The sequence below is a fragment of the Varanus komodoensis genome, unplaced genomic scaffold (assembly GCF_004798865.1).
Source record: "Varanus komodoensis strain SLA01 unplaced genomic scaffold, ASM479886v1 scaffold55, whole genome shotgun sequence".
NCBI lineage: Eukaryota > Metazoa > Chordata > Lepidosauria > Squamata > Varanidae > Varanus > Varanus komodoensis.
The window spans coordinates 3,177,116-3,192,182 of record NW_025336157.1 but is presented as its reverse complement, the minus strand read 5'-3'; the positions used below and the strand labels follow the sequence as shown (position 1 = coordinate 3,192,182).

Here is a 15,067-nt window from a genome sequence, read left to right as displayed (position 1 = left end):
GCAAAGATTTGGAGGGAGGGGGCTGAGTCTAATTGTAATATGGAAGCAGTGGGGCGGGGGGTGGTTTGAAATGGGAAGGCTTGGGGTGGGAGTTGATTTGGGGGTGGGGGCGTTCCTGAAGTGCAAGTGGAAGGCTGGCTAAGCCACGGAAGACTTTGCAGGCTTAAGGGTCGTGAGGAATAGGTAGGGGGGCCCAGTCTAAACCAGTGTGGGTATGCTGAGAATCACGGGGGTGGGGAGGGGGAGGGGAGTCCAGTGATACTGGAGTTCATTCCAGATAGCAAGATGAAGATTTTGGAGTGGGGGGGGGGAACCAGGTTCTTCGCTAGGACACGGAGGGGTGAATTTTAAGTCGGGGTGGGGCTGTTGAATGCAATGCATGGGGTGGAAGTTGGGGTTCCTAAGAGGTCGGTGGGGGGTTGGGCAAGGTGGGTGCTGGAGTGGAGGGTCTGGGCCACTCAGGGTTAGTTCCAGCTGGTGGGTGTAGCTTGGAGGTGCGGGTGTGCCTCGGGTGCATTTTAAGATAAATGAGCTTGGTGCGGGGGTGGGCTGGCTTGAATGGGTAGAGGTCAGTTCGTATTGAGGCATAGCAAGCTGAGCGTGCGGGGGAGCAGCTGGAGATGGGGAGGAGATACTGTGAGGAGCTGGGAGAGTGTTTCGAGGTAGTGGAATAAAGATCAGACGCACAAGGGCTGTGGGGGGATTTTTAAAATTTATTTTGTTGCTGTGCCACCCCACAGCTGAAGCTTTCTGGACGAGTCACACAATCCATAAGAACAATTGATAAAAATATCAGTGAAACGTAATTAAATTTAACTGACAGAAACGTTAAAAAGTTTTAAGCCGCTAAAAACAGCTGAGAAAAACATACGGTACAAAGAATGACGAGACGTGGCTCCGCAAACATCTGGTGATCCCCCTTAAGCTCTTGGGTGGCCTAGGAAGTCATGTAAAGCCTGAGAAAAGAGGGCTGGCTTAACCAGGTGCCAAAAGGGTGACCAATATGGCACCAGCTGGACTGCAGTGGGGAGGTGAGTCTGTAGATGGGGGCCACCACCAAGAAAGCTCCCCCCCCCCAGTTGCTACCTTCCCCATTTCCCTTAGATTTGGCTATTGGAGGAAGGTTCCAGAGGTTGAGTGTTAGTGCTCAATTAGGTTGGAGCTGGAAGAGGTGCTCGTGACAGGAACTGTGGTCCTAAGCTGTGTAGGACTTTATAGGGTAAAACCAGTGCCTTGAATGTGGACCAGAAGCATACAGGCAGCCCATACAAGCAGGCCAGGACTGGGTGTGTAGGGTCACACTGGAGGGTGGTGTGATAGAATACCTCTGGGGTGCTAAAGACTAGGCCAGGAGCTGGACTGGGGGCTTGAGGCATGAGTTGGTCGAAGGCTGTGCTAAACAAAAAGGGAGTAGCGATATTCAGGAGAAGGTTGGCGTGGGCTCTGAAGTTCCACAGGTGCCTTGATCAGAAGTAGGGTGGCAGCTTGGGGCAAGAAACGCCTGGGGAGGGAGGTTGGTCAGGCGGAAAGTTCACCCATCTTGTTATATATTGGAACTTGGGGTGCGAAGGTGGAAGGGGGCAGCTGAAGTTTGGGTGGGAAATTTTGTGGATACAAGCAAGATTGGTACGGGATCTGAGCTGTTGAGACGGGTGAATAATTCTTCATCCTTCTGGATTGATGATGGGGGTTGAGGATCAAAGCCAGGCAGGAGAGCACGACATTTATGGAAAAAGTGGGGAGGTGTTCAGATAGACAGATCAAGGTCTGGTTGTTTGCCTAGGGAGGTGTGAGAAGGATGTGGTTGGTTTTGTGGGAGGGTGGGAACGAAGAACAACTTAGGGGTGTTCCTAGCTGTCTAGAAGGGCCGCTGCTAAATGGTTGATAGCATTAGAGGACCTCACTGGAGTCATACCCGAATTAAGAAGAGCAATTAAGAAGAGCCTTTATCTTATCTGCTGCCTGAGGTAAATGGAGATTGTACCTCTGCATGCAAGAGACAGGAGAAGCCACAGGGGAGGTTTATTGCAGGGAGCAGGATGCTGAAGAAGGACTTGGGTCTGATCCAGCCAGGCAGTTCCTGCACTCTTCTTTTACATTCAGTTAGGAACACCCCTGCCAATACTTTCACTCTCTCCCTTTCTTCAGTTGCCATGATCGGGTTGCTTGGCTCCTGGAATCACTGCCCTCTGTGATAGGCTGCTTCCCTTGCATGTAGAAGGCCCCACATTCTGTCCCAAGGATGAGGTGACGGGGCTAGGAAAGACCCACATGCCCCACTGCCATGACCTCAGACCCCGGAGAGCATTTCCAGTCAGAGCAGATGATGCTATGCGAGGTGATCAGAGAGAAATCAGACTGTGTGCAGCCAGCTCTCTGTCTTATATTTGCTTCTCTGATTCCCTGCTCCCTTCCTGCTCACAAGCCACTTGACCCCTTAGTGACTTCCTCCTACTCTTACCTCTGTCTCTTAAACCACCCTGGCGTTCTTGGTTCTAAAAACTCCCTCCCTCCCTCCCTCCCTCCCTCCCCAGTTGCATCCCAGCCCTTCCCCCGAAGGCTTACAACTTGGACACACCTCTCCTATCTACCTTCCCATTGTCACCTGATGCCCTCCAGCCCTGCCTGTGACCCTGAGCTCTCTTTCCCTTCTCGCATTTAATTTGAGTTGAATCAGAGCCATGTGCATGTTGCACACAATGTTAATATAATAGGGTTTTTTTCTCCAAATCATGTTTGTTTTGTACTTCAGTCAAAAGGCTTCCAGAGCAACTTAGGAAAATCAATAATTTGGACAGCAGAGTGAAAAGCTGATAGGAAAAAACTGCTCCGTAGCAGTGGAACTAGGCCTGGTGGGCAAACCAGCCCTTTCTCAGGTGTCAAGACAGTGGCTTGGCAAACCCCACCAGGTGTGAGGGACCGCTATTTGAGAACTTTTAGTGGCGATCAGGAACGCTGAGCCAGAACCCCCTGGTTCCACAACTCTGTACAACCTGGACTTGCTGAGTTGCCTCTGGCAAACTGCCATCTCCAGCCTTTCCATGGTGATGGTAATACTAGCTTACTTTAGGTGATTGTGATAAAGGCTACAAAAATTATATGGACGGAACTACTTTAGGCAGAGATGCTCATGGGCGCATCCCAGGCTCAAGTAGAGATACGTATGCTTTGCACTTAGGCAGGAAATAATAATCCCGTGCCATGTAGGAAATATGCAAATTGGGGACATTTCTGCTTAATGTTTCTTTTAATGGGCAGAAGCAAAGACGTTGGTGTACGGAACTGAAAACTCATCATCTAACCAAGAGCACATTCCTTTTGGCCCCAGTCTGGCTTGCCTTTCTCAAGGCTAGAAACGTGTCTCCCTTGAAGAGCAGGGCATTGGGCCTGGAAACTGTGGGAGAGAAGTGGGCCTTTATGATCTTGGGTGAAAGAGAGGCTGAAGTGGCGGGTAGGACGTCTTGAAGCTTAGCCCGGAGGAGAGAAACAGTGCAGGCTTCCTTCGGGCTTGACCAAAGTGGAGGTCCTTTACTGTAGGACTTTTAATGGGGTGGGCGAAAACAACCGACTGCATGCTGCACCCATGACTGTTTGTGGCGATTGTTGAATGGAATGCTTGGGGGCATTTTGCAGGGGAAGGCATGTTTATGAGAACAACTTAGGAGCGTGAACGCTGAACAGGAACGTCTCCTGTTCGGGGGCTCAGCACTGGACTTGCCAGCGGGCTTTAAACGGGCCTTTCTTTACCAGCTTCAGGACCTTTCCTGTACATATGGGGAGAATGATAATATGAGGCGGCTACAAGGTGGCGTAGGCCAGGAGAAGGCAAGGAAGCAAGCGAGGCCTGTATTTCTGGGTGACTTTCCGCAGATCAGAAAGGGGTTCCGACTCCTCCTTTGTCTGAAGCGGTCGTAATCCCCCTCCCCTTTCAGATTAGGCAGCTGAAATGAAAGAAGCTTGCAGGGGGAAGCAGGAGTAGATATTCATGTGGAAAGACCGAGGGTCCCTTGTGTACTGCCAAGAAGAGGGGTGTGTGCCAAGGAGCAACTTTTTCCTGCACTGTATATCTGTTCCTTCCTGAGCCACGGTTTTGCACTTGTCTTTGGTGGGTGGGCCAGGGGCTGCAGTTTTTAAAAAGCCTTACCTTGGATAACACCCAGGAAGCATTTAGAGCAACCTAGGAGAAAACCGCTGCACACAAGTCTGTCTTCTTAGAATTGCTAGCATCTCCTGAGGGTACCGGCCTGCCCGCCTGCCTTCCGGTATCTTTTTTCATCGCCTCCTTGCTTCCCGTTTTATTCTCCTTGCAGATTATGTCTACTTTGAGAATTCCTCTAGCAATCCCTACCTCGTGCGCCGAATCGAAGAGCTCAACAAGGTAAGGGCACGGCTGGCTGGGTGGGCACCGAAGGGAAGGAGGGGAGCTGTTCTGGGGGGACCCCTAACAGCCAAGCAGATCTTGCAGGAGATGAAAGGAGGGCCCTTGGCCAGGGCAGTGCAAAGGCCATGAAGCCGCCGCCGCCCTCTTTGCGAGCCGGATTCCCCATCGACAGCACGGCCTCTCCTCTCTTTCCCCAGACGGCCAATGGCAACGTGGAGGCCAAGGTGGTGTGTCTCTTCCGCCGGCGGGACATCTCCAGCAGCCTCAACAGCCTGGCGGACAGCAATGCCCGTGAGTAGCCGTGTGCGAGCGGTAAACCTTCGAAGCAGCGGCTGAGCTGGAGCGTGTGCCCCCGGGCAGGGAAGGAGTTGGGCAGGAGAGCATCGCGCTGGGTCAGGGCAGGCCTGTCTGGCGCGGCTCAGACCGAATGGGTCGGCAGCTCGTCTGGCAGTAGCGACGGCAGCGAGCGGACTCGTGCAGAGAGGCAGGGAAGAGCCGGTGCCTTTAGAGGGTGGCAATGCGCGGAGGGAGTCCTCCTGGGAAAGGAGTGGGTGAAAGGCTGGCCGCCCTGTCCCTGGAGCAGTAGTACAGGAGGGCGCTGGGACGCATCTTTCTACCCTGGCGGGAGATGAGGGTTAAAGACTCTCGCGGAGCCATCTTTGCTCTCCTCTCCACGCAGCGTGATAGCCTGGGGCAGTACCCGGTCGTTTTTCTATGCTGACTTGTTTAAACTTTGGCAGTAGTTTGTCTGTGCTCGATGTGGGGGGCAGGGTGGAGCGTAGCTCCGTTTGGGACGCTGAGGAGGTGAAGGCCTCATAATGGCGTTTCTCCTCTCCAGCATTGCCCCCTGTTGCAACTTCCCCTGAATCCTGGCCCAGCCCGGGAGTCCGCGGCTCCTGCAGGGTTAACAGAAATGGAATTGCAGCTGTGCGGGTGGAAAGGGAGGAGCGTGAATAATGGCTCTGCTCGCTCGCTCGGGGCTTCCTGGCCCCTTGAGCAGGGGCCGTGACCTTGACTCTGCCCAATCAGGCCGGGCGAGGCGTGGGGGGCAGGTTCACGGCTGCCTCGGGTCCACATGCCTGCTTGCCCATCCCGCGCAGGCAGAGGGTTTCCCGAGCCAAGGAGCAAGGGGGTGGGGGCGGCGCCAGCATCCCTCGGGCTCCTCTTGTCCCCTCCTCCCTGGGGTGCTGCCAACTCGAGAGGCAGAAGAGGGCTGGGAGAACAATGCGCCTCTTGGTGGCTGCTGCTGCTGCTCCCGGGAGGGAGGGAGGGAGGGAGGGAGGACGGTGGTGTGTGTGTGTGTGTGGAGGGAGGGCCGGAGGGAAAGTGGCATGCGTGCACAACGTATCGGCAGAGAGGGACGTGGGAGCAGAAATGACAGCAAGGGCTTTGCAATGCGCCTGGGCAACCGTCTGCTGCGGACGCTTCGGCTGGGAAGCCTGCCTCAAGCAGCGGGCCCGACCCAGTGGCCTGATCTGCCCCTCCACTGTTCTCTGATCCTGTGGCTTCCCGTGAGAATCTCCCGCCCCGCCGTGTGTTGGACGTGAAGGGCACGGGAACCGAGGAGGGCCTGGGGTGCTGTGGAAGAGCTGCTCAGCTTGAGGGTCTTCCATTCAGGGAGAAAGAAGGCAGCGAGGGGAAAGGGGCATGATACAAGCCTTGCTGTGGATGGGGGTGAAGGAGGTGGGGGATTTTCTTCCTCGCAGCACTGCTACAGCTCTGGATCGGCGTGTGTGCGGGGGTTTCCTCCGTCACGATTGTGGAACTGTGGGGGCTCCCCCCACAGGATGTGGTGATGGCCGTTGGGCCAGATGATTTTAAAATGTGGATTGGAGAAGGCCGTGGTTATTGACGGCTGTGAGTGGGACCTCCATGATTTAATGCCAGTCTGTCTGTCGAGCTTGAATTTATTTCCTGCAACTGTACTGTAGCTTTCCCTGGGCCCGCCCCCGTTTTTGTCTTCTCAACACTGCTGTGAATTTAGACCGTGTGTGTGCAGTGGAGAGAGAGGGATTGGCCGGATGGATCAGGTCACCTGGGGGGCTTTGTGGCAGGTGGGAAGCCAACCCCAGGTATCCCCACGCCAAGCACGATACTTTGCCCCGCCTCTCTGCCCCAAGGGAGAGCCAGAGGAACCCCCACCCCAGCCTGGGAGTTCCCAGGTGTGTTTGGCAGGCTGCTGCCGGTCATGGAACGTGGGACTGGATGGGCTGCTGGTCTGATCCAGCGAACAGCTCCATGTACAGGGATGCCCAATCTGTGTTCTGCGCAATCCCAAATGGGGCAGGCAAGGGGACATTCCCTTGCTCAACGGAAGGGCCAAATTGCTCGGTGGCTGAGGAAGATGGAATGCCTGGGATTCCCACTCTCCCTCCTCCTCCCCCCAACAGGAGAATTTGAAGAAGAATCCAAGCAGCCTTCTGTGTCGGAGCAGCAGCGGCATCAGCTAAAGCACCGCGAGCTCTTCCTGTCACGCCAGTTTGAGTCACTGCCGGCCACCCACATACGGTGAGGGAAGGCAAGGGTCGCTGCCCCCATGGTCTCCGCCTTCCTCAGCCATGCCGGGAAGTGGGGCTGCTTGCTAGGGCGGCGTCTGACTGGACGCACCCCCCCCCGGCCCTCCTGGCGTCGAATGGCAGCTGCCGTCAGCCCCCGTGGCTGGCCCTGGCGCTCAGGCGGACGGGCGTTGCAGGCCGCCTGCTCCTGAAGGGCAGACATTCCCACATGTGTATTAACAGGAAATGGCGAAGGGCGTGGGGAGGACGGGAGGCATGCTTCGGGAAGCTGTCACGGATTCTGCTTGGTCCTTGCAGGGGGAAATGCAGTGTGACGCTGCTCAACGAGACGGACATCCTCAGCCAGTACCTGGATAAAGAGGTGAGGCCAGCTGGGTTTTGAGGGCCGCCTGGTGTGCTGAAGTGCTGGGCTTGCAGGCGGTGTGGTGTCCCTCAGCTCCTTCACACAGAACAGTGGCTTTTGCTGCCTGCGTTGGAATGAGCCACGTGAGCGCGTGGAAGGTGCAGCGATCGAGGACGGCTGGCTGCCTTCGTTGAACTCACACGGTCCCTCGCCTCCCCACAGGACTGTTTTTTCTACTCGCTGGTCTTTGACCCGGTTCAGAAGACTCTCCTGGCTGACCAGGGCGAGATCCGGGTGGGCTGCAAATACCAGGCCGAGATCCCCGAACGGCTGGCAGAAGGTGAGCAGGGTCTGGCTCCCATGGCTGGGTGAACAGCGTTGCCCTCTGGTGGGAACAGGGCAGTCCAGTTATATTGACAGCCTCTTCCCGACTCCTTTCCTAGGAGAATCTGACAACCGGAACCAGCAGAAGATGGAGATGAAGGTGTGGGACCCAGACAACCCGCTGACTGACCGGCAGATCGACCAGTTCCTTGTGGTGGCTCGGTGAGGCCCGGCTGTGGGGCTGCCCCGGCTCCTCTTCCTGGGCGGGCTCCGGCTCCGGCGGGTCATTAATCCCCTCTCGCCTTTCCCTTGCGCCAGAGCCGTCGGCACCTTCGCTCGGGCCCTCGACTGCAGCAGTTCCATCCGGCAGCCCAGCCTTCACATGAGTGCAGCGGCTGCTTCCCGGGACATCACACTGGTGAGGGGGTGAGCGGGGGGAGGTCAGCAAGGTGGGGGTCAGGTTGGGCAGCGATGTGCCCACTCTGTGCAAGAAGACAGATCTGCCAATTCTGCACCCAGATCCTGTGTCAGGATGAGCCAGTTCTGCAGCTGCCGTAGGTCATGCCAACTAAAATAATGCAAAGCTGCTTATTCTGCATAAGCCTTCTATTTTATTCCTTGGTACAATTCCTAATTAAAGGCGGGAGCAAGGAACTGTACAGGATCCTGGAATGGAGACATTGATTTCTAGATTCTTACTCAGTCACCCCTTTGGCATGGCCCATGTGCTTTCAAGCCAGTGACCCAGCCAGTACATAGCAGCAGCGAAGCCTGGGATAATTTATTGTTGTAAGCTGCCCCGAGGCTTCGGCGAATGGGACGGCATAAAAATGTTTTAATAAATAAAAAATAAATAAAAATAAATAACCTGTGAGTTGCTGCTGCTTTGCATAGTCAATCTCAATTGGCCCAGTTGTAGGGTGATCTACAAACAGGAACTCTTTGCTTTGTTTTTGGGTTAAAACACCGGAGTTAACCTAGGAGTAGTTAGAAGGTTAACTTGTTGAAGCCTCACATAACCCAGAGGTCCAGGTTCGTACATCACATAGCAACCCACAGTCTGCTCAGTCAAAGTGATTATGCAAGAAGATTTTGTGCAGCACAGAATCTGGCAGAGTGTGGGTTAACTCATACTTTGCCTCTGTGATGTGTGAGTGGGCATTGTGTTTGTAACAATGAGGACTAGACATTTGGGTGTGTTATTAAAAGGACAATAAAGGTACAGTTCAGGCATTACACCCTGTGTGTAGTCACAGTCAAGTTCAGGGTTCGAAATGCACAAGAAGCAAGCAGTGGGTTAAAACCTTCTGTCTGTGCAGTGCTTGGGCCTGTGTGTGCAGCAGAGCCGCTGCCTGAACTAGGGTTTGCCCGTTCGGCTTCCACACCAGGCCCCAAGGAGCACGGATGGGTTTGCAGACTCGCTCCAAAGAAATAGTGGTCTCTCCTCTGGCTTGCCAGCCGCCCACCAACGCCATGCTAAACCGTAGCTAAGCTTCCAGTGCCGTGCTGTGAAGAAAGTCTAGGCTGAACCGCAGGGACTGAGGAACCCGAATTCCCACAGCCGGGGCCCCCTCGGTGGCCAAGCTGGCCCCTCCGCTGGCCCATCTGCCCCACCTGTCCTGACAGGCGCCTCCCCCTCTCTCGGCAGTTCCACGCCATGGACACGCTGCAGCGGAACGGCTACGACCTCGCCAAGGCCATGTCGACACTGGTGCCCCAGGGTGGGCCTGTGCTGTGCAGGGACGAGATGGAGGAGTGGTCCGCCTCGGAAGCCATGCTCTTCGAGGAGGCCTTGGAGAAGTACGGCAAGGACTTCAACGACATCCGGCAGGACTTTGTGAGTCGGGGTTGTGGGCCGAGTGGGACCTGTGGCCCGTCACTGCCCTGGTTTCCCACGAAGGTGGGAGGGCTGGCTCTCACCTGCCCTCCAGCTCATGCGGACATCCTCATTCTCCCTCTGGCAAGCAGGCAGATATTCTCTCTAAACTGGAGTACGACGTGGTCCCGCGGCGTGCATAGCCCAGGCATTCCTTCCTTCTCGTCCGGTGCCCCCGCCCTGCTCCTGAGGCGACTGCCGTTCCTTCCCCATGGCTCAGGGGCTGGGGTTTCCTCCCCAGTTCCAGCCAAGGGCCATGAGGATCTGCCTTTTCTGGGTGCAGCAGATGGGCAGGCCGGAGCTGGGCGTGCCCTTAAAGACCGTGTTCCTTGCAGCTCCCGTGGAAGTCTCTGGCCAGCATTGTGCAGTTCTACTACATGTGGAAAACCACAGACCGATACATCCAGCAGGTGAGGAAAGAGCTTCCTGCAGGAGGCACGGTGGGGGAACATTCCTTCCCCAGCAGCTGCAGCATCTCTGGAGCTGCCCACCGGCTGACACTGACGCCTGGGGACTCTGATCTGACTGGAGTCCCCAGAAAGTGGCCCTGTGTGTACAAGTGGCTTCATCTCCCTTTCCTTCTCCATGCAGAAAAGGTTGAAAGCGGCCGAAGCTGACAGCAAGCTGAAGCAGGTGTACATCCCCACCTAGTGAGTGTTCCCCTCCCGAGGGACTGGCGTGGGAAGGCCACAGGGGGACCCCGGGCGGCTGTCTTAACCGTCTCGCCCTTCCCTCCCTCGTGCAGCACGAAACCGAATCCAAACCAAATAATTTCCGTGGGCTCCAAGCCCGGCATGAATGGAGCCGGCTTCCAGAAGGGGCTGACCTGCGAGAGCTGCCACAGTGAGTACCTTCCGGGGCCGCATCTCTGCTGAGGATGCAGCCTGCCCTGTGCCGTTTTCTCCGTCTTCAGAGGGCAAATGGAGGCTCACTTTTCCAGCCCTGGTGACTGACGGTGCAGTGCTGCATTGTGGGTAGGGTGGGCTTGGGGAACTGCCCCTGGACCTGGCCGGGCAGCGGGGGGGGTGGGGTAGCCCCGGTTTCCCCGGTCTCCCCTGGCTGCGTGTGTGCCCACCACGGCCTCCCTCTTGCCCGCAGCTACCCAGTCGGCGCAGTGGTACGCCTGGGGGCCCCCCAACATGCAGTGCCGCCTCTGTGCCTCCTGTTGGATCTACTGGAAGAAGTACGGCGGCCTGAAGACCCCGACGCAGCTCGAGGGAGCAGCACGCAGCGTCTCGGTAATGCCCGTGGGGCTTGGCTCCCTCCTCCTCTGAGAAGGGGAGCCGGTTCCTCCTCTTCTAAGGACGTCATTTGCTGTCCTTCCTGTACTCCCTAAATTTGACTGCGTTCTTCTGGGGCTTTCCTGGAAGGATATGATCTGGCTATTTGATCGGCGCGGGGCCCTTTCTGAGTGAATTTCCCTGCTTTAGTTCTGCTCGTTTCTCCATGCAACCATCGTTGCCCGAGAGGAAGCAGCGGGACTGTGCTCCGGATCTTGCCACGCTCCTGAGCCCTTCCCCTCCCTCCTCACTCGGCTCTCAAGCCAGGTGGTTCCCTCACCACGTCAACCGCACCCCCCTTCCCAGGAGCCGCACTCGCGAGGCCACATGTCTCGGCCAGAAGCCCAGAGTCTCTCGCCGTACACAACCAGTGCCAACCGGGCAAAGCTCCTGGCCAAGAATCGCCAGACCTTCCTGCTGCAGACCACCAAGCTGACCCGCATCGCCCGCCGCATGTGCCGGGACATCCTGCAGCCGCGCCGAGCTGCCCGGCGTCCCTACGCGCCCATCAACGCCAACGCCATCAAGGCAGAATGTACGTGGGCGGGTGGGGGAGCCACCTGGCGGGGGGGGGGCGGCCTAGCCGAGGCTCACACCGGCGGCCTGCTTCTTCCCTCTAGGCTCCATCCGGCTTCCTAAGGCGGCAAAGACACCCCTCAAGATCCATCCACTGGTGCGGTTGCCCCTGGCAACCATAGTGAAGGAGCTAGGTAAGGCAGAGCCTACAAAAGCCAGTTCGCCTCTCTGCGGTGGAGTGGCCTCCAAGCCAGGATTTGGAGACTTGAAATCTGCCCTGGGCTTGTATACCTTCTTTTTGCATGTGAATTTCCTTCCCACCCTCTGGTTCGCTTTGATACCCAAATCGAGCAAAGCCGAGTTGACGTGCCATGCAGACAATCCGGGTTGGGGCTAACCCTAGTTGTCCTGAGGATCAGATCAGGCAAACTGGTATTCCCAGATCAAGGCAGGGAGCGAAGAACTGGGGAGTACAAATGCCACCTGGCACAGAGATGTGTGTGGGGACAGTGTCTCTGATGTCCAAATTCATGTGCCCCATCTAGAGCAGAGGATGCAGGAGAAACTTTGATCGGTCACACCCCTGATTTTGTCCCCCCATCAAAATCTCAAACTGTTAGGAGAAAATGGCTCCCAGTGGTGGGAAGCAAATGACTGGGCATCAGTGCATTTCTCTCTGGGGTTCCCCAAGACACCTCTCCTGTCCTTCCAGCTGCACAAGCCCCCTTGAAACCAAAAACACCCCGCGGCACCAAGACGCCCATCAACCGGAATCAGCTGACCCCGAACCGAGGCTTGGCTGGCATCGTGAGCAAGCGGGCATACGAGAGTGTGAGTGAGGAACAGACCCTGCAGGGCAGTGGGGCAGGGCCTCTGGGAGCATCTCCAGCCGTGGGGTGGGGTGGGGTGGGTGCAGCTCTGCAAGCGTGCGTTTTGCGGTGGTGGAAGGCCGGGGCCACACGTCGGTGCCTGCAGCGTGGCGGTCCTAAACTCTCTGACAAGGAACAGAAATGGCAGTGCGTGGTTTTTGGTTCGGAAAATCTTTGCTGGATTCCTGTAGTGGTCACCGAGGGTCTTCCCGTCTTGCTGCGTGCCGTTCTCCAGAAGTTCTTGTATTCCCACCATCCCCACTGCTCGGTGGGGGAGAGACCGCTTCCGGGTCCTTCCATCTCATGGGGGTCTCCATGTGAGCAGGGGGGAGGGTGGACCTCCGCAGCCGGGGCGTAGGGCCCCCCTCCCATGCTAGGGCAGGACGGCGGGGGAGGGAGCCACAGGAGGTGGACGCTGCCTTTGGGGGTTCCGCTCGCTGATGGCTCTGTGTGCAACCGGGTGCAGGTGGCAGGGGGCGGGCTCCCCTTCTCAGCCAACGGGCGGCCCATGACTTCCGGAATGAGGTCGAGTACCCAGCCTGCCATCAAGCGTCAGAAGCTGAACCCAGCCGACGCCCCCAACCCCGTCGTGTTTGTGGCCACCAAGGACACCAGGTACTGGGAAGGGAGTGCTCAGTGACGCAGTCGGGCGAAGAGGAAGGCCGCGAAGGGTGGGGAGGGCGCGCCGTCCCTTCAGCGCCACCCGCTCGGCCCCAGCCTCGCCCGTCCTGCCGGTCCTGCCCCCGGCGGCAGGGTCTGTGCCCGGACGGATTTCAGGAGTGTGGAAACGAATGGCGGATCCTTTCGCCCGCCCTGTCCCGCCGGCTCTCGCCGCTCGAAGGGCTCTGTGCTGATCTGGATGCGGTGTGCGTCCCTTTAGGAATTTGTGCCGAGTGGTGTGGAGGAAAGCCCCGTTGTTCCAAAGTAACTCACCTTGTGGGTCACCAGGGATCGAGCACTGCGGCCCAAGAGCAATCTTTCCCTCCTCCATCTCTGTCCTCTATGGGTGTGATCAGTATTCTGTGCCCCAGCCACCAAAACGAAAGTCAGTTCCATACTTCTAACATATTCCAGATTTCATATAATCCCAGATATTTCCGGCACGAAAGGATCGTACCCAGTCCACCATCTTGCCTCATCCCCTTTGTTGTCGAAACCTTAGGTGCTCCCGCCTTCTGTGCCTTCGGCTGATGCCAGAATGTGCTTGGAGGCAGCCCAGCGTGGTGTAAAGGTCTGAGTGCTGGACTGGCCCTCAGGAGAGCCAGTTTCTCGTCTCCACTCGGCCACGAAGCTCAGTAGGACAGTCACAGACCCTCTGCCCAACCCACCTCACCAGGTGGTGGTTGTAAGGATAAAATGGAGAGGAGAAACCTTGTACGCTGCCTTGAGTTCCTTGCAAGAGGAAGAAAAGCTGGGAGCTGAGTGGGGGACCCTTGCTAGGACGGTTCTTCACGGCCCCCGAAGAGCTGGGCTGCCTCTCGGCTTCCTCCGGGCACCAGGCTGCCTCTTCCAGCGAGTTCTTCTGTGTTCCAGCCTGCCTCTGGCTGAGGATCATGTCGCCTGACCCGCTGTGCCTCTTCCCCCCCGCAGGGCGCTCCGCAAGGCGCTGAGCCACCTGGAGATGCGCCGTGCCGCCCGCCGGCCCAACCTGCCCCTCAAGGTGAAGTCGGTGCTGCCCATCCGGCCGGTGGTGGCCCCCCTGGTGCCCGTGGCCCCGGCCCATCCTGCCAGCACCAGCGAGCCCATCATCCTGGAAGACTGAGCGCTCTCGCTTCTCTGGCGGCCCCTCTAGGATTCTTGTAGCCATCTTGCGCAGCACCAACTCCCCTCTCCTGTGTTCGAGGTCAGCCTGGCCGAGGGAACTTCGAGGCTCCAGTTGTGCCGAGCTTTCGCTGGGATCAGGCCGGGCAGGAGAAGGACATCTCTTCCCCTTCCCCGAGGTGTATTTTCCTGGACATCCTTTGTGCTCTTTTTTATATATATATATATATATTTTAAGTTCCACATTTTGCCTTTTTTTTTTTTTAACCCTCCCCGACAATTCAGACTTGCGCACAAAGCTGGCCTCCTCACACCCCCCATCCAGGGAACTAGGAGAAATCTAAGTTGCACCCTCCTTCCTGGAGGGGGTGTGGAGAGACCACAGGGGTGGCACGGAATTGGTGGAACACAAAGCCCCTTTCGGAGTTCCTCCCGTCCCACCCCCACCGCTCTTCCTCCTTCCTTTTTTCTGTCTGCGTGTTTTTCTTTCCGTGGGTCCTTTCTTTTGCAAGATTGCCCTCTGGTCCCGGATAGTCTCCTGTTTGGGAGCACATTCGTCAACAAGCCCTCCCACCCCCCTGTCTTTGATGAGCCCATTTTTGTACATGGTTTGAAGAGGAAAAGTCAGGATTTTTTAAGTCAGCCTCTGGCTCTTATAGCAACAAAGAAAAAAAAACAATAAATGCTGTTTTCTTCACAGCTTCTTCTCCTTTTTTTAATGGAATGGTGGAGGAAGAACAGTGAGAGGTGAGGAAATGTGACCAGGAGAAGCCGTCTGGAATTTTTTTACTGTATTCAGTTAGATGGATGAAGGTCTCTGTTCGGATAAACGTGTGTTGCTTGTAAGAGTGGATAGTCCAGACCAAAATCAGTTACGCTGCATCCTCCTTTTCTGGGCAGGAAAGCACAAAAGACCATTTGGACCAGTCCGACGCGGGTGCCTTTCAGATAGAGGAGGCCGCTGCTCTTCTGCCTCAGGGCAAGGGCCGAGACGGGCTGGGCGTCAAACGTTGGGAGGGCACCGAGCTGGGACTGGTTGTCTGAGGGAACTTGAACACAAGTTCAAGAGTCCTTAGTAGTCTTTAAAAGGAGAAATTGATGCGTGACCTTTGATGTCTTCACATTGCTTCTTGTTCATGGCAGAATAGCTGAGAGCCAGCGAGCAGAACCTCCCTTGGACTGACTTTTTTGCCGAACACGA

General features: G+C 56.6%; 1 protein-coding gene across 2 annotated transcripts in view; it reads left to right on the top strand.

Moving 5' to 3' along the window:
• Positions 1-14,565, top strand: part of MTA2 (metastasis associated 1 family member 2) — a 15,097-nt gene extending 532 nt beyond the window's left edge. Inside the window, exons 2-18 of one of the 2 annotated variants that reach the window (XM_044448550.1) lie at positions 4,311-4,378; positions 4,579-4,672; positions 6,772-6,889; positions 7,195-7,258; positions 7,463-7,580; positions 7,684-7,786; positions 7,883-7,982; positions 9,213-9,401; positions 9,776-9,850; positions 10,032-10,090; positions 10,186-10,283; positions 10,539-10,678; positions 11,027-11,255; positions 11,341-11,430; positions 11,949-12,067; positions 12,572-12,720; positions 13,696-14,109. In XM_044448550.1, the coding sequence (XP_044304485.1) occupies positions 4,311-4,378; positions 4,579-4,672; positions 6,772-6,889; positions 7,195-7,258; positions 7,463-7,580; positions 7,684-7,786; positions 7,883-7,982; positions 9,213-9,401; positions 9,776-9,850; positions 10,032-10,090; positions 10,186-10,283; positions 10,539-10,678; positions 11,027-11,255; positions 11,341-11,430; positions 11,949-12,067; positions 12,572-12,720; positions 13,696-13,867 (1,985 nt within the window). In that variant the 3' untranslated portion in view covers positions 13,868-14,109. Of the gene's footprint in view, positions 1-4,310; positions 4,379-4,578; positions 4,673-6,771; positions 6,890-7,194; positions 7,259-7,462; positions 7,581-7,683; positions 7,787-7,882; positions 7,983-9,212; positions 9,402-9,775; positions 9,851-10,031; positions 10,091-10,185; positions 10,284-10,538; positions 10,679-11,026; positions 11,256-11,340; positions 11,431-11,948; positions 12,068-12,571; positions 12,721-13,695 lie in introns of both variants that reach the window. The other variant, XM_044448551.1, reaches the window with a different exon arrangement.
• Positions 14,566-15,067: the final 502 nt, after the last annotated feature.